The 19,182-nt window shown below is 43.8% G+C and overlaps 1 protein-coding gene across 1 annotated transcript; it reads left to right on the forward strand.

Annotated features, from left to right (window-relative positions):
- The first annotated feature begins 5,068 nt into the window (after positions 1-5,068).
- On the forward strand, positions 5,069-7,448 carry foxj1a (forkhead box J1a). Its single transcript, XM_076143227.1, has 2 exons — positions 5,069-5,632; positions 6,571-7,448. The coding sequence occupies exons 1-2, from the start codon at positions 5,069-5,071 to the stop codon at positions 7,402-7,404; spliced, it is 1,398 nt and encodes a 465-aa protein (XP_075999342.1). The 3' UTR covers positions 7,405-7,448.
- Positions 7,449-19,182: the final 11,734 nt, after the last annotated feature.

Genomic DNA, 19,182 nt, shown 5'->3' on the forward strand with positions numbered 1-19,182 from the left:
TTATTACAAGCCAATTGGAATTTACATAAGCACTCCCCGAGAAAGCCTATCTGTTTAACATGAAGTTGTGTAACAAGTATAAAACCACACTGTGTTACTTGTAAAGCCACTGTCATTCACAACAAATGGAGTAACCTGGTCTCTTCATAAAATAAAAATGGAACCTTTGGAGGCTTTTTTAGGTTACCATGCACATGATATAGTACATTTCCTTTAAAACATCTATTCAAATTTAAACCTTGCATGAAAAAGCAAATCCAACATTAGACCTATCATTTAAATCACTTAAATGCAGCATTGCTATAATGTCTCCTGCATCATGGGTCATGCAGTTTCATGCAGTTGATTAGCTTTATATTAGCTGCTTAATCTTTTTAATTATAGTGTGTATTACAATTTTCATTTATTCTCACAAACATCATACAAGTGAAGCACATACTTTGTATGTGGAATGTGTTTGTGACTCATACACTGTAGAGAGCTATACAGCTCATTGCCTTCAGTATGTTGTACTTTTATTGGCCTATTTATAGAACATATGCACAGGCCAATTATGCTGATCTATTGCAGGGATATGAAAGTGTAACATTATCAGGCAGCCTCCTGCCTGTCTCCATGCTGACTTGGACAGAGTGAAGACAGCAGCTCACACTTTAATCTTCTTATCATCTTTTGAGCAGCTCTTGGCTCCAGGCCGTCGAGTTCTCTTTCTGCCACTGGGCTGAATAATTCAGCTTTGGTGTAGGCGAAAGCACATGTGACAGAGGAAGGCCATCTATTATGTATTGTTGGAAGGTGTTACCTGAATGTTGCTTGATGCGGGCCAACAATGGATTTGAGACCAGGCAACAAAGGCCTCACAGCTCCTGAAGCAAGTGTGACAGCACCGAGTGTGAAACCTAATGATTGCATGCAGCTTATTTAAGCACTTTCAGACAGTCTGATGCAGGGATAAATGACTAAGTAAAGATAATGTATTCAAGTGAACTGAAAAGTTTCATCTGAGCTCCATTCCTTCGGGGTTTTTTTCATTGACATTGTATTTTACATAAAAACTCAATTAGCAGTTTTATTTTTTATTTCCATCAAAAAGTTCATCATGAATGAAGCAGAAAACCATTCCAATTCCAAAACGAAACCAAGATTTCCTTGGGCACTTGGCTGTCGTCAGTATAATTGCTTCCTGATTTGATTATGAAACCCTTTGCAAGTGTTTCTTCACCAAAACAAGATCATGAGGGGCAGGGCTGTAGTAAGTCCTTGAGGGAATGATTAACATCATGATCTTCACAAAGTGGACTTTGTAACCAGGGGCTACCGGGATGCCTTGCTTGTTTTGCAAACCATATGTTGTCATCCATACCGTTTGTTTTCCCGTGACTTGTGCGCCAGTCAGTTACAGCCCTGATTCACTTTGTTTGCAGACAATAGTAGAATGGTAAGATTGTACGAAGAACGAATTATACGGTATGAATAAGATGGCAGAGACTATACATAGCATAAACATTTAAATTAAAATATATATTAGAAATTAAACCAGGACCATTACATGAGTGACATGGATTGACTGGTTAATTTTTTGGGTGACCTTTGTTCTCATATCAGCTTCTTTGGGGTTTATCACAATACATATGACCAGACTTCAAATTTATTGAATTCACAGATATGTATATAATATATTTATTTGGTAGCAAAATGCTCACAATGTTACTCTATGTTATTTTTTTTTAACTAACTTTAACTACAGTCAGTATATTTGCACTCAAAGTATGGTTTTATGTATTTGTATATGCATGCTTATGTGTCCTGTCAAGTAAAGCACATAAAGTGTACGTAAACTATACATTTTCTCCAAGTTGCAGTTGAAGAGAACAGAACGCAGCTCGGATTTAATTTGATCATCTGGCGCCCTCATCTGTCACACATATAGCATTGCACCTAAATACACAAAAAAAAGACAGAATGACACATTTATTTTCTTAGTTTAGACTACAAAAACATCGATGCATATTTCGTGCCGTTATACTGGAATTCGATTACATACCATTGACAGACATTTTTGCCTTAATATGCTTCGTAATGATTTCACCATTTTCAGATCTTTCACAGTGATCTCTCTACACATCAATTTAGCTACAATATCTTATCATCTAATCCCTCATACACACCATGAGCCAGCATAACATAAACATGAAGATGAGTTTTAAATTCGTTCACTTTTTTATCTTATATTTAAAATTTGAAACCAGAATTTTACCTTTAGAGGCTGGGGAAATTGACCACTAATTGTTTAACATGATGCTTTAATAAGATTTTTCACAAGAGTAGCATTTGTGTATGCATATACAGTGTGTGTGTGTGTGTTTATTTATGCATGTGTGCGCCCAGGCCAGTCTGTGTGTCAAGTCCACCATCAGACTGCACCTGCATCTTGTCTTAGTCCCCTGTCTGTTTTGAGGAAAGCCCAGCCCTCTCTGACCCATCATCCTGCAGGGTTACGGTGCTTGGCTGTCCCATTCTGACCTCTGACCTCTCCTGGAGGTGACGTGACGGGGCTCTGTCTGCATTTGCGTGACTCTGCCATGAATGATTTAGTCTTGGGGAGAACAATGACCTCTAAGTTGGACAATGATTTGCATTTTCAGGTGAATATTCAGGTGAGAGAAAATGAAGATGTTAAAAGTGAAAGCAGATGTCTTGTTCCTTTTCTATTATGTGTGGCTACAAGTTTTACTGATTGGTTTGTGCCCCTTTGCTAAACCATATAGATAAAGTATACAGCAAACAAGAGAAAGAGCAATGTGGTTGTTCTTTTCTTTCTTTGTGTTTCAACCTGCGCTCGTTTCTTTGACCATATTTGGCCCATATGATGACAGAGCAAAGGAACACACAGCTCCAGCGCCATTAAATCACTAACAAACAAAAAACTTGGACCCAGGTTTTGGACTTATAGGTGGGCGTGTGTGAAGGAATGTACTTTTGTCCATAAGACAGAGAGGGAGGAAAAAGGCAAAACAAAAAGGTTTGGCCCCTTTAGCGTTCTATTAGTGTGGCTGAGTGGTTTCCTGAGGCCCTTGACAAAAGCAAGTGTAAAGCAATAAAAAGGCTTCCTCACCTCTCAAACCTTGTCGTCTCTTCAAAGCTGGGCGAGGAGCACCATGCGCCCCTGATGACACCCAGTTTAAATGGGTCCACTCCGTACTTAAGTGGGGAGGGTGACCTGCACAAACGGGATAAAAAGAGGACGCAGCCTCTCGTGGTTATATTTCTTATCAATGGATAGAGGCAGTCCTGTCCATCAGCTGGGACAAATAGCCCTCCAATTAGTTGTCATAAGAGAATGAAAGGGTTCAACGATGCAAATGATTAACCTTTGAATTGTATGACTAAACACAGTGTATGCTGCAATTAAGTCTGACTTTGTACTTATTTAAGTCCCTCTTTTGTAAAACTTTCATGTGTAAACTAGCAGTTTGTGACTATATTCTGAATGTTTTTTTAAATATTCAAAGTAAAATTGAAACATTCAGACAATTAATCGGGAAATTGCATTGTTTTTAAAATGTGCAAATAAAATGTATACATTCTGACACATTTTTAATCCATAAATGCTAAATTATTTTCTCTTTCTGTACTGGATTAGTAGTTTCAGTCAGATTATGTACTCAATAATCACAATAGCAGTCACAAAGGAACATGCTGGTAAGATCAGGCTTATATATTTGTATTTCTGAAAGAGTTTGAGGGGAAAAAAATAGCTTTATAGATCTTAATGAAGATAAAACCTTTGACTTATTCATTTCTGCTTGTCATTGAGGCTTGGCACTAGTTTATTTGCCAACTTCCGCATTGTTTTTGTTGTAAATATTCATCTTATAGGAGCCCAGAGAGCTACTAACATCATTCTGGCATCTACATTTTCTAATCAAAACATTTTAGAGGGTTAAATAAATGGAATCTTCAAGAAATGAGCCAGAAGAGGATCCCTGGGCCTCAGTTTGAGAACCTGCACAGCAGCAGCCACAGTTGACTTGAGGGTGATTAAAAATGAAGCACTATAGAAACCAGCAGGCCAATGGGGGAACGGGAAGCTGTTTACAAGGGGGTGTAGCGTTTCTATGGTTGCTGGACAAACCTCCTGCACCAGGTATTAAACTGCCTCCCCGACGGTTCCTCCAGCCGTTGCCACCCATTATAAAGAGCTCAAGAGTCCCTTCACACACTGAGGAAGATCATCCGGAGGAATTTCTTCTTTTTCTCCCTCAACAGGTGCGAAATACAGCAGGAAACCACAAAAGCTGCTTTTAATTTGGGATTAGAAGTGGTTCCTTTCAAGATAAAAGCTGACACAAGGTGAGTTTTAATATTCATTCTAAGGGTGATAGATCGTTTTATGATAGTTCAGGAAAATTTGAAGTTTATGTGCTTGATTGAAACGGTGGTAGGTTAACACAACTCCTAACAAATATGTTACCACAATAAACTGTGTAATAATTAGAAATAGAATGATACTACAATAATAACCGTTTAGCCAAAATTAAAACAACTAACTCTTCGGTTGTTTACAGCCTTTCTAAATGACAAAAAGGACTAGATTACACATTTAACATTTAATTCTGTGAGAATGTGGCATCTTGGCGAAGATGCCGCAGGTGCTTTCTGAGCTGAGCGTCAAGTGCGCAGCTGGGTTCTTCGGGAAAGTTCTCTGGCCTCCAGGAGGGAAATGTTGCTCCATATCATGAGCACATATCAACAGGTTTCTTTCCCGATTTCCCTCGACTTTTACCGTTTATGACGTTTCATTTCCACGTCGTTATGAGAGAAATCCAGATTGTGATTGACGACGGAAATCAATGAAGAATAGGAATGGAAATTTACCGATCAACCGCGCGCGCCCGCACGAACGCTCGCGCACCCGCACGCGCACCGGGCCCATGTCTTTAAATAGCAGCATCATTGTTCTGAGGCACTTAGTTGAAGTTGTGGTGTCTGTTTCCCCCGCTGACAGGAGGTGGCAGGGGGAGGAGAAGGAGCCGAGGAGCTGGAGTGACAGAGAGCTGGAGGAGCGATGCTGTCCCTAAGCTGTGCAGACCCCTGGCCCGAACACTCGGTGGGCCTGGAGGAGGAGGTGGTGACGGCCGCGGCCCAGGTGGAGGAGCGGGACAACGACCCCGTTGGCGGCGGCGGCGGCGGCTGCTGCAGCTCCGTCAACCTGGACGACAGCCTGACCAGCCTGCAGTGGCTCCAGGAGTTCTCCATCCTCAGTGCCAACGTGCCCCAGCAGGCCCACCACCAGCCTCACCTCTTCGGACACCAGCAGCTTGGTTTCGAGGCCCCGGCGTCTCCCTTGGCCGGGGATCCCGCTTCCTTCGACACACCCCTGACCCCGGGGAAGCCCACCGCGGCGGCGTACAGTAGGCGTCAGTCCCTCCCAGGCATCGTCGCCCACGGCCACTGCCCCATAGATGTGGACTACAGGACCAACTCTCACATCAAGCCGCCCTACTCCTACGCCACGCTCATTTGCATGGCCATGCAGGCCAGCAAGAAGACCAAGGTCACCCTGTCCTGCATCTACAAGTGGATCACTGACAACTTCTGCTACTACCGCCATGCTGACCCCACCTGGCAGGTAAGAGATGCCACACTGCAGACACACCAACCGTCATATGATTGTCGCTCTTGTTTTTTCATAACTACATCTTCTTGGCGTGTACAGTTTGTTGTTGGATGTGTTCTGTGGTTACTGTTTTGACAAAAGCAACAATAACAAATCATTTGGTTTATGACCTCCAGTTTGCACCTGAATACAATAACAAATACATATGTGATACTGCAAACAGACCCATTTATACCACTACATATTAACATATTTATATACACACATTCACTCACTCTAAAAAACATTTAAAGAGTTTCCGCCAAGTTTCATTGAGAATCTGAGTTGCCATATCACCATCGTTTGGCACATTACTTACTTTCTCTTCTATTTAAACAACCATAATAAATAGATTTTTAGACAAATGTAACATATTTAGACGCCTAAGCCAAGAACACAGTAACACAGTGCATCTATCTGTTAAAAGTGGGTTGCAGGTGTTTCTGCCTGAGCACAAGGAGATAATGGGGGAGTAAAGAACGGGCAGTAGGGCGGCAACAGCACAGATTCCCTCCAGCAAGGGAAGGAATTTTTGGGAAAAGTTTAATTTAGCCGGTTAAATGATTGATGAACCTGTGTGCTGTACGCCCTCGTTTAAGCGTCTGGCTGAGGCGTTCCAGAGCATTTTGTTATTCCAAGCCAGTACATGGGGCAGATAATATTTAACAAAGGTCTTGGGGTCACCGCTCTATTTAGACTTCAGCAGAGGGGGAGCAGAGAGCCGGTGATGAATGAAAGGGTACACAGTGCATTAATGTGATGCATGTTTCTCAGCCAGCTGTACTTCCTGCTGTGCTGCAGGGAAACGTGCAATCGGTTTACAGATTGTTTACAAAAACGTCTCTGTTTGATGAAGCAAAGCCAGTATGTACGCTGTCATGTAAAGATCCTGCTCCCTGTTTTTGTTTTAGAACTCCATCCGCCACAACCTTTCTCTCAACAAGTGCTTCATCAAGGTACCGCGGCAGAAAGACGAGCCAGGAAAGGGGGGGTTCTGGAAGATTGACCCACTGTATGCTGAACGACTCCTGAACAGCGCCCATAAGAAGAGACACATGCCACCGGTCCAGATCAACCCGGCCCTGCAGAACCGGCTCAGAGTCAATGTGCAGCCCCAGTCCAGAGGCTTCAACAGCTCAACAGGTAATGACAAGAACATCAAATCAGAACCCGCGCACCTCTTCAGGGACTATGAAGATGCCACCGGGGCTGACCAGAACTGGGCCCCCCATCTGGCCGAGGGAACCATGCTGGGGTCCTGGCCTGTGATGAAAGGCAGTGGAGGGCACAAGAGGACAAGATCGTTGGGCTTCAGAAGTGGTGCTGCCAAAGTCCCCCGACGCTCCAGTTCCCCCCTGCTGTCTGCAGACGAACAGAAGGACTTAGGACCTCTCAAAGGGAACTTTGACTGGGACTCCCTGCTGGACTCAGCCCTCAACGGGGTGCTCAGCCTGGATGGAGGAGTACTGCTGAGCCCCATCCCAAAAGAGGAGGACCTGATCGTACGGGGAACCCAAATCTGTCCGACGGATGTTCACGTGCTGGCCCAAAGGAACAATGAAGTGTCAGACTTTGAAGAGGAGACTTTCCTTGCCACGGCCTTCCTGGAGAGCCCCTGGTCAGAAGAGGTGGAGCAAGGCAACAATGACTTCCTTTGTAACTCAAACGTCAACCTGGACCAGCTGTTTGACCTTGGAGACTCCTTAGGGGGAGACACGAGCACCCGGATTGACAACCTCCTTTGAGGACTAGGTGCTTTGTCAGTCCCACTTCACTCCACTAATCCTTGGCAACACTCGTAGAGAATAATAAAAAAGAGGAAACAGCTTACAGGAACGGACCTATTTACACTTCAGCAGAACTTCAAGAGTCCTTTCAAGTATTTTCTGACTTACATTTTGATGCTGATCGCTTGTGGTGGAAGCCTGGTGGATGAATGCCACTATATACAGTAGAAATTAGTTGAATCTTTGCTGGGTGCAGGTTGATTTGTTTACAGCATGTTCCTGTTGTAGTTACAGGCTACATCAGGCTCGTATCTTGATAGATCAGCACAGGAGGACGCCATGGTAAACGAGATACATTGGAAATGAGCGGATGCCAGCACAGAAACAGAATGCGTTTCTTTCAGAGGACAGTAAAGCAATTCTTGGACAGCTCTTTTGAATTGAGGAAATCTGAGATGGGCGACAGCAAACAGCTACAGACTCCAGGCCAAAGCTGTGAATTGAAGACGTGATTGATAGAGATGCTTTGTTTTAGCTCCTTTTAAATGGAAGACAAACACGCAGAATACTGAATACACGTCTCAGTTTCTATTGAAGACCTTTTCAACGAGAATTGGTTTTGTTTTAAAAGGACAACAAAGACTGTGACAACAGCACTACATTGATCAATGAGATATTTGCCAAATGACATCTGATGTAGTGAATGAATAGTTTTCTGTGCAGGGTTTTGGGTTGTAACTAGTAATCTGTTTATAGTGATTCAGGATACATTGCATTTCTAAGTATTGAGAGTAAGATCAGAATGTGTAAAGGTGACTTAAAGACTTAAATATTCCTTGTGGAAGTACTTAATAGCCGATGTGATATTTCAGTACGACATAGCAGAGAGTACCTGGGGTCACAAGGCGTTGTAGAGGACACAGCCTGGCTAAAGTTAAAATGAACACAAAACAGCTCCAGGCGCAAAATTTCCTACCAAGAATCTTAAAATGCTCACTTTTGAAAGGCCAGAGCGCCTTGTAAATGAATACCCGACCTTCTATGTGCCAAGAACAACACTTGGGATTCGTCAGGGTGGCAGTGTTAAGAGGCTGTGTTTTTATTGAAAAGAGCAAATGTCGCATTTTTGGGATTTCTTTTTTGTTTTGTAATGGTGAACTCGAGGAGGTGGAAGGAAAATGAACAAATGAATTGATGCAGCAGGGGTAGTGGTTAGTTGATTCCTTATATTGATGTTTCCCTTTTCGTTCGTATTTAGAATCTTATATAGACTAACTAAAATTGTCTATGTCCAGACGTGCTAGAGTCTTGTTTTCATTCCTGGTTTGCTCGTTCTCTAAAATGTGTGAAAGTGCAATCGGTGTACAAGGATACTTGTATTTTACATTCAGTGCATTCAGCTGTAGGAGTCTAGACGAGCAGTTTACTTTAGAGAAACCAGTTTCACCATTTTGCATACTTTGAAGTGCGAATACACTTTGGTAGGAGAGAGCTCCCCCCCTTTTCCATTAAATGTTTGTGTTTTAGCTAATCCATGTGATCAAATAACGCTTGTGTTATGAATGCTGACCATAATATTGGCATCTTACCTCATGATTGGTTCTATTATTGTAGGAGACTCTGTATGCATTCTTTTACTTCCATTGTTTTATTTTATTGTTTTCCACTTTTCTTTGACAATAAAAAACTTTAAACTTGAGTTTGACTGTATCTCGCCTGCCTAAGTGACACATTTGCCTCTTTATCTTCTTCTGCTGCTTGCTTGTCTCGCACTTTCTCTCGCTCTCTTTACCCCCCTTTACTTTACTGTGCTTGTGTGCGAGATTTACGTTGGTCTTTTCCTGCTCATCTCTTTTGGGCTCTTGCTGTGATCAGGCAGTGGATGGGTAATAGTAGCAGGGGGTGGCTGGGTTTCTCTTTCAGGGCTTTGTCTGTGCTCAGTCAGACTCTTGTTCCCCATGGCTCTTGGCTCTGTGGTTCTTCACTGGGTCGGTGTGGGGTCTAACGGGGACAAGTGTCCCACGGCCCCATATATCATTCCCTGTCTGCCCTGCTGTAGACCACACCATCTCTCTCTGACCCTGCTGGAGATTAGCAAAGTGGCTCACGTTGAGGGAGTCACATGAATAGCCGCAGTAATCAAATGCAAAGACGTAGAATTTAAGAAGACTACGCTCTCCCGGGGTTGTGAATGGACAGGCAAGCATGTCAGTCTGTTGTCATGTTGCTGATGAGATGATCATGGGTGAGAGATGAAGGACAAAGGTAGAGCGCTGTAACGCTACACCTCTGTATGATGGACACCCAACACGCCACTGGAAGGGCACGATCCTACAACTCCATGTCCAGCCACAGCGCTCTTTTCTAGGAAAGGGGAGCTGCCGATTCGTCTTCTCCCCCCAGCCGGAGCTCTCCGCAGGCCCCCCTGGACAGCCATTGCACGCTGGACCGAGCTCTCCAGCTGGATTGCAGGGCTCATAATTATAATGTGGCAAGGTGGTTAGATGAGAGGCCTACGGTAATCCGATGCAGGTATTATTTCCTAGACCTGCTGACTGCTGCAGGTAAGGGGAGCCTCCAGGTGAAACGCTAACCCCTTACTGCGTGTTCCATCCCAGAAACGCTGCAAACTGAAAGTGCTAAATGACAACAACCAATGTGACCAGGATGATGAAGCAGCCATTTACAGTAATGTTCAGCCGAGGGGGAGTATGAGAGGCGGACGTTAACTACTGTATGTGACATTTTGTGATGAGATCAGACCAAAGTATCATTAATACAGTGGGAAAAATCCCTAAAGCAGCAATTAGTTCATACATTAACATACATTAAAACTATATATAAAGAACCTGACCCATAAGAAATCTAAAACAATGGAATAGTAAATAATAGTAAATGAACTGTGCAAAGACAAAGGATGATGTTACTGTCCGGTATCCAATATTTAACAAAAGGCCAGTATCGTATAACCCTAATTTACAGTAGGCCTGTTCCTCAACTTGGATGTCAGGCTATTTGGAAGTTTTACAACTATCCAGGAGATAATTAAGCTGATAGTGTTAGCATGCAGCGAGGCCCAAACCAACAAAGTAAAGGAGTGAGAATTGAGTATATTGTGTTAAAGTTCAGCTAGATAACTCAAAGATGCAGGCGTCATGGGGGCCTAAAACTGATGAAAATATCAGGTCTAAGGAGTAGGAGCTGCCCTCAAGATGTGTTTCTCTCCGTTGCCCCACAACTCTGCTGGCATTCCGGGGTGTGTGTTGTGAAATCAGTCCGGTGGCTGCTGAGGAATCGGGCAGACCTCTGGCGTTGAAACTTATCTGGTTCCTGAAAAAGATGGGAAAACAGGGGGAATAGTGGGAGAAGAGACTGGGAATACATCTTTTTTATCACACAGCTAATGAAAGGCCAGTTTCCCGGGTAACTGCTGGTACTATTGTCATGTAGGGAGGAGGCGTGGGGGGCGGGAATGGGAGAGAGTCGGTTACTGGGCTTACCAAGGCTCTGGGGCTGATTAGGGCCGTGGAGGGATGGTTCGGCGGACAGAAAGAGAGGCTGGATGGAGCCTCAGATTTATTACAGTGATGGTTTTGTTACATTTCTAAAGGAATCAAGTCTCATTGGATATAGTCGTTTGTTAGTGCTCCTGTTTTTGTAATCAAGTAAAGTACTGGAAGATATTTCTCATGGGCCATATTAAAGTCTGGTGTCAGCTTATAGCATGAAAGCTTCACAATAGCTTTTGTTAAAGTTAATTTACCTTACCAACGTGAAAAAAGTCGCCTGTATCTGAGCTAGGAGACGATCACAAGATTCTGCCTTAGAACTACAATGTTTCTAATAGTGTTCTTGGTCTGGAAGCTGTTATTGTTCCATAAATGTGCCCCAGTTAGAGATGCTACACCCACGCTTTGGTGTTGGGCTATAACTTTGACCTTGACCTTTGACCCTTTTGAAAATTAATCGTTAGTGTACAACATCTGTGATTCTTCTTGCACATTCATGGAATATGTGTGTTTTTATTGTTTATAATGTGTTTGCTAATGGAAGGGTTAGAACAAAGCAGTATGTGAGTTCAATGTATGGCTCCAATAACAGCAAGTGTATTTGTGTTCCAGGAAGTAACCCAAATATTCCCTCCTGTTGGCTTTGGTGTTTTCCCAAAATGCAACAGCTTGGAGCTAAAGCTAAAGCTAACTTGCAGTTGACTCCTAGCACATGTGGAGTATATTCGGCTTCAAGTGTAAAACCTTCTGCAGTCATCGTGTTACTCTGGTAAAACTTGAGTTTGGGAGTTTCATGCTTCTGAAAAGGTGAAGTATGGTTTCATTTCCAGTGTGTTCTCTATTGTGAGCTAGCTGTGAGTAAAGCCTTGTATGCAGATGGAATGAATAGGTCTGGGCTGTTCATGAGGGGAGGAACACGAGGTGAGGAAATCGATGCAGAGGTGTAAAACAGACAATAAACCATTTACATACTTGAGTAAATCAATTTACAATCGCAAAGGCAGAGATCCTTTAAATCTACATAGATTCAAACAGATTTCAATCCAGTTGCGGTGTTTACATGAACATAAGCATATAAGAGTATAATTCAAGTTTTACCAGGCATGTAAAAACTATCAAGTGCGACTTCATACTCTCATCCTGTCGCTGCTGATTTGGAAGCTGCTCACAAAGGAAATTTACAGAAAAGCTACAAGCGATCGCTGGAATGTGGAATCCTGTTGGGTTAAGTATAATCTCTTTATGCTGTGTCGATAAATATATGGCTCAGATACTGTTGACTCACTGTTCCATACGCATATGATAAGAGGATAGTTACATCTGGTATTCTCTCTGTCGTCCTGTAGTGAGTATTGGCTGACAGGGGAAAAGCCGTCTTATCTTATTGTCCCAGCGATTCATGAAAAATCAACACAATAAAACACATCAGAGTGGCTCTTTGGTTTTATGGGGTTCTGTTTACACAAAATGTGCCCAGAGAGATGACATTAAAAAGGTTTTGCGCTGTTAAAAGGTAATATCAGTCATTCAAATATGACTGCAGTGCCATATGGAGGCTGATGTGGCCGGGATGCTGGGGTCAGGAGAAAGATTTGTAGATCATTGTATGCGGGATCCTTAGGGTGGCGGTGGGTGTGTGTTTGGGAAGTGCATGTGTGTTTGCATGTGTGTTTGCATGTGCGCGCGTGTGTGTGTGCATGTGTCCCTTTGCTGCGGTGTGGGCTGATGCTTCTTTGTCAGGAAGACACAGGCACCGGGGTAATCCGACATCCATCACCAGCTTAGTGAGCAATACACACTCTGTGTAACAACAAGAAACAATACCCAGGGAAACGGTGGGAGGGCCTCTTCATTCATTACTCAAGGCTGGGGTCGCGCTTTTGTAGGTGTTGGAGAAGAAAGAATGAGGCAGCAGAAGATTGTCATGACAAAGCCATTTCTGAAGGAACAACTTTCACAAGATCTGCTGTACGTTATGAGCGACATTGTGGGTCGATTTGTGGTTAGGATGGATTGGAACATACAAAGAGAATTATAGAGACTGTTAACCTGTATCAACATTCTCTAGAGTCAGATGTCACCAAATGAGTTCTTAAAAGACACTCAGAAGCAACCACATAGTCCAAATCCTAGACAACAGGGTTGAACCTTTCCATTTACATGAACACAGACACGCCACTTGAAGGACGTTACCTTCTGGATTGTGAACCCCATTTTGGGAACAGCAACAATGAAGCTCGACTGGTCAAATACTTTGCTTTGCCCCATCTTCAGTCTAAAATTACAATAATTAGGCACAATAATGTATTTGTCTTGTGGTCATATGAAGGTACATTCACTGATCGACTGAGAGAGATATGTCTGTTGTCTGCCGTGTTCCTGATTCAGCACCATCCACTAGCCAAAGTGTCGCTGATAAAGTCCAACTGATGGTCGGTCACAGATAGTGAATGACAGCCCGACTGTGGCTTGCGGTCAAGTTGGATTTGCATCTTAGAGTTTAGGATGGGATTACACATGAGTGACAAGTGTTACCCTGACCAAACCCTAACCCTGACCAAGACCAAGGTGTGAGTGATGCAGACGCAATGAGGATTGGCTTGGGTCGAGGGTAGTTGCTTAATTAAAGTTGCATTAATTGATTTTCTACCACAAGGGGGCTCAAACCCAACTGAGACAATCATATCTATATAAAAGCAAATGAAGTAGACGGAAACACAGACCAGAGAGCAAAGTTATGTTTAAAATCCTCACAAACCCTTGCAAACATACACATGCAGCAGCCTCACAGCAACATGAGCATCCCACTGTGTGTTGTCCAAAATTCATGATGTGCTTTTCCCTCTGTTGTTGTCTTGTGAAAAAGTGTGTTACTGGGTTTAACTGTGTATCTCTATCTTAATGATCCAACCATTCATTTGCTGGACTGAAGTGTTTTAGGCCCCGCCCCCTCAGATTCACCTTATTCAAACTGACATTATGACAGGTCTGCTTTGACAAAACCTCCAACATATATAAAATAAGGTGATAAATATCGTGCCTATAGGAGACAAAGCATTCCATTCTGCTGGACTTCTTCTTAGGTTTCACCGGCCTGTGCCTTCATGTGCTTTGCCTCACTGTTGTCTTCCTGGGTTCTGCAGTGTTGTGCTGTCCAGGTAACATAAAGGTTAGTGACTCACTCCGGTGAGAACAATGGTCCCTAAATACCAGACTCAGTTACCAAACATATTCTCAGCTTACACTCCTGTCTGCAGCTTTTCACACCAACACTGTACATTGTTTCCTTCAAACACAGATGGAAATGTTCTGACTATTTCATGATTTGGCAGAAACTAAAGTGGAATAGTACAAAATAACCATGACAGAGAAGAAGAGAGGAGGTTTGAATTTGTGGCCATTGTAATGTATACCTGTGCCCTATATGCAGCGTGATACTGAGACCGACACTGATGGAAGGTGCTGGGAGGCAACAAGTGCAACAGCAGACTTTACTCACCTTGCCCATTTACTACTGGAGGAGGCCGGGTCACCTGACACCCGCAGGTGCCACTCGCACCCTCCAGGGAGAGCTGCTAAGGCGATCCCTGCAGGCTGAGCGAGGGAAACGTACCAAGGCGAGCGAAAAAAAACAAAACAAACATAAACAAAGCCGTGGCAGCTGGGGGCAGGCTGAACCGTGCCGCGTTCTTGGCGGCCACAGTTTGACCTTGGCCGGGCAAGCCCAGGCCTGCCTCTCAATGCAGGGTGGGAGTCTCACCCAGCGGCCCGCAGGAGTTGGACCGGCTCAATGAGAAAGGAAAATACCACTCTGGGCAAACAAGGGCATAGCAGGCTCCCTCCACCTCGCTTCGTCTTTTTAATGATTCCTTTATTTTACTGTTTCTCAACACTCATCGGATTCCAGCACATGGCTTGGCCCGACTCGTAAGCATTTAGCACAGAAGACACTTTCTCTCTTCTCTCCTCTGTCTTTCTCCTGCTTTACTCACTCCTTTCCAGACTTTAATTTGATTTCTTTATTTCTTTGTGGGTTTCACAGCAGAGGGAAAGCTTTGAAACGCTGCTGCTTTACATATCTTAGACTCCACGCTCAATAGGTGTGCTGCCGTGGCGACAACGGTGACAAAAGCCCCCCCCTCCCACCCCATCAGGCCTGCTCCAAGCCTCAGACCCCCTCGCTGGACGGCACAGCCAGGGATTTGTCCCAGCACCCTTCTACCGCTCTGATGTCACTCCATTCACTGGTGTAGCCTCACAACACAAGTGAAAATGTGTGTGTTTTTTGTGTGTTTGCTGCATCCACAAGTTGACATGACCGGAGTGGACGTGGGATGGAGAGAACAAGCCAGACCAGACGTTCCCAGCCATTTCACAGCTGCGATGTTCCTGGAATCCCTCTCCGTTTTCCATCTCTTTCTCTCTTCCATTGCTATCAGTCTGTTCCAGCCGGACCTTTTAAATGGCGGCTGACTGATTTGTGTTTAAGAATCCCTGTGTGCTTTATCTCCTTGTAAAGAAGCCGACCAGAGGCTTGGCTTCGTTTTTCCTCTCTGTGTTTGTAGAGCTGTGGCCATTGTAGAGCTTTCCTGGATTTTTCCAGAATCCAAATGAGAAACAATGTAGGACAAGACTTAGTTTAAACGTATCATCCAACAATTTCAGCCGACACAGGATGGTCGACTTCACACTGAAAAAAAAAGACACTACTAGACAAAAGCCACACATTCCGTCACATTTTCTCTTATTGGCAATTCCATTTTAGCAACACCCAGTTTCAAATCAGCAATGAAACTTTAGGAATTCAAGTTAAAGGTCCTATTTTATCTGAGTTTAATAATCTTGTGCATTTTTACATCAGTTTCTATGGTTAAAATAAATAAAACCCTGAAAAACCCTTAACTTTTTACGAGGAAGATGCATTCACGCTCTCAAGCAGAGATCATATAAACTATTGTCAGCTAAATGTGTGTGTGTCTGTGTGTGAGTGTGAGTTTCTTCTACACACATTTACAAAACCTGCGTTGCTGTGGTTGGATAGCAGCCTCCCAGTTATAATAAAAGTTAATATCTGAGCAGTGTGTTGGTGAAACATACGACCCCCCGCGACACTGCTTCCCTTCCGAGCAGCATCATCACCCCTGTCCTCTTTACAGCTGGGTGAGCCAGGGTGGGACGGGCTGCCATGTGTGTGTGTGTGCGTGTGCGTGTGCGTGTGTGTGTGTGTGTGTGTGTGTGTGTGTGTGTGTGTGTGTGTGTGTGTGTGTGTGTGTGTGGGGGCAGGGGATTGGGAGGAGGGGGGGTGGTGATCTTTACACCCCCTGCCAGAGATCAGACAAACACTTATTAACTGAGAGGAATGCAAACAAGCCCGGGCTGAGACGCAGAACGGCAGCGTGGGGTGGAGGGTGAGGCGGAGGGGTCAGAGTGGGCTTTGGGTGTTAGGTAAAGGGGGGTGGGGGGGGGGTTGTAAAAGTCCCACCCAGGAGGGGGACTGATCCAGAGACTTCCAGAACAATGCAGCTCCTACGGTGGAGGAGGTCCGACGACACGGTGACCTTATGGGCCACAGACGGCAGCGAGTCACACAGACAGCAGCACGTCCTGCCACTCACATGCAGCCTGAGACGTCAAGGAGATACGTTTGGGAATGCAGAGTGTGTGTTTTGGTTTTTGCTTCAGCTAAATCAATTTGGGTCAGTTTGGGGAAATTCTGCGTGATTTACAATCCTAAAAAGTTCTTCTCAAGTGTTTTTATTTTTATTTTAGAATACCTAAAACCAGAATTTATATGGAAAAAAAATCTGTAATTTTGTTGATTCTAGAATATTCTCAATTCATTCAATTTCTGCTTGTGCCCTTCATGCTCGCTCTGTCAACTACAAAAACCTCATTTGTAGACTCCAGACAGTTTCCATTCAAATGCAGGGTCGCAGGTTCGATTCCTGGCTCCCCCTGACTGCTGTCTGAAAAGTGAAACTCTCCACCCCTAATTACGTGGCAGCTCCACCATTCTCTGTGTGTGTCTGTGTGTGTGTGTGAGTGTGAATGGATGAATGAAAGATGTTGTAAAGTGATTTGTCCTGCTCAGCTTGACGAGCAACAACAACAACAATACCTTCATTGCTATGTAAGGATTGAGACAAAGTGAAGTTTAACGGATCATATCTGCAATAAGTAACAAGTCCTGCATGTTCAGCAACTGAGGAAATAATAGTTTATATTATAGTTTAGCATGTAGGTGACATAAGAAACTTATTCTACATTTTACAGCAGCAGTTGTTTGAAAGTCTTTTGAGGTTCTTGCTCTTTCTTCTAATCCAATCTCAGAGGTTGATTTACGATAGAAATGAGTCATCTTGTTATTTCCCGCCACTAATCCCATCAGTCCTCGTGCAAACAAACACTGACTTTTCCCAGAAAAAGTAGCAGCCGAGTGCAAAGGGCCTGTAGAGGGAAAGTGTGCTGTGACTGAACTCAAACCACAAACAGATTTAACAGACTAGTGATGGTGAATTGTGTGGATGAGCGAGCGAGGGTGAAAGAGTGTGTGTGTGTGTGTGTGTGTGTGTGTGTGTGTGTGTGTGTGTGTGTGTGTGTGTGTGTGTGTGTGTGTGTGTGTCAGGTGCACGTCAGGTGTCGCTGCCTCTGGTGTGGCTTTGTTTGCTAATGGCTTAAACTGTGTCGCTCCTTCGGCTGATCTTTATGAGCTGTTTGCAAACGATCAGGCAGATGACAGAGGAGGATGAGGAGGATGAAGGATGAGGAGGATGAGAAGGATCAGGAGGATGAAAAGGGTGAGGAGGAGGAGGAAGAGGATATGCTTGTAAGGTTGTTTGCTCAAGCTGAGGACGTCTGCGTGCGTTAGACTCTGTGCAAATTTGATACAATTCCATCTCATCAATGTAATTTTGTGGAAAACTAAAAGCTACAATTCCTATTATCTCAAAATGAGTGAGAAAATCTGAAGTAACGATTATTTCAATCTGTTTTCGATACAAATCTACTGCTCCCTGCTCTGTTATATTATATTTCACTATAATAACACTAATGGGAACATGTAAAATGGTTTGATACGATGGATATTTGTTTTTGTAGCGGAACTAAGTCTCAAATCACAGTAACTCCATCAAAGGGTTAAAGCAGAACACAGAGATTCACCGGGAGAGAGTGACACATCTTGCACAAACAGTTCAGTGTGTGTGTGTGCTGCAACATGATTTGAAGCAACTGGGAAAATGTCAAGCACACACTCCATCTTCAACTGTTTTCATTTTCATGTCAGGTTCAGGGTCTCTGAGGAAACATGGGAAGAATCATTCACACTCTCTCTGATTTGATATTCAGCTTTCATCTACTTCCTTGCAACCTTTTGTTAAAGTCCCCGTCTGTCTGATCTTGTGGTTGTTTGATTTGTACAACAGTGAAGGATAAGATACCCGGATATTCAGCGATCAAACAAACACTGTTATTCAACGTAACACTGCTCTGTCATTTACTGTAGGCTTTACTTTTGGACGATGGGAAGCTGAAAATAAACAATTTCCAATGGGAACTGTTGACGTTGTGGTTGTTTCAAAATAGGAGCAGAAGATTTTGAACGGTCGTTATTTGTTATAGATGGAAGAAAAGTATTTATTGGCACTTTGAGAATTGTTGGTCTGTTCTTTGGGTCTTATTTAGTTTCTAACTGAGCAGCACAAATGAACTTTCACCATGACCTTGCTGGCATTGATCCCATCAGTGTATCAGTCCTTACGCCGTGTTTTGCAAGTCAACAATTCACATAAAGCGCAAGCGACCCGCCACCCCAGGACTGAGCAGACAAACGAGCAGTTATTCAGCGCCTTACTGAAAAACCGGAGGATTAAGGAATCAGGCATCCTGAAAGGCCACCACGCAGACTCAGGAGTTAAGCGGCCGTGAATGAGATGTGGCGACTCCAAAACAAAGCTAGTGTGTCACTCACGCACGGCAGAGGGGAATGCTGACGTCACGGCTCACAAAAGAAGGGACGCTAGGGCTGTAAAATATCGTACACCGCTCTGAAAAGTGCTACTCGTGTTTTTTTTTTTCTCTGTTTGAGTCTTTGTGCGCTGCTCAAATATTCCACCAGAGCTCACGCCAAGTCTTCCCTTTGTACCCACAGCAGAGAAAACAGAGAAACGTATTTGCACTTGGGAGATTTAGTCTGCATTTTGATCCATATTGGGTAAAATATAAGGTCTTTCTGCATGGGTGGGCTGCTTTGGCGAGAAGACACAGGATTGCAGACCCTCGTAGTGGT

The sequence above is a fragment of the Genypterus blacodes genome, unplaced genomic scaffold (assembly GCF_046128005.1).
Source record: "Genypterus blacodes isolate CSIRO-AG114 ecotype Tasmania unplaced genomic scaffold, CSIRO-AGI_Gbla_v1 ptg000022l_1, whole genome shotgun sequence".
NCBI classification, from domain to species: domain Eukaryota; kingdom Metazoa; phylum Chordata; class Actinopteri; order Ophidiiformes; family Ophidiidae; genus Genypterus; species Genypterus blacodes.

Coding starts and splice junctions, on each gene's coding strand:
- foxj1a (XM_076143227.1), top strand. CDS start 5,069: ATGCTGTCCCTAAGCTGTGCAGACCCCTGGCCCGAACACTCGGTGGGC. Junction 5,633..6,570: donor ATGCTGACCCCACCTGGCAG/GTAAGAGATGCC, acceptor TTTTTGTTTTAG/AACTCCATCCGCCACAACCT.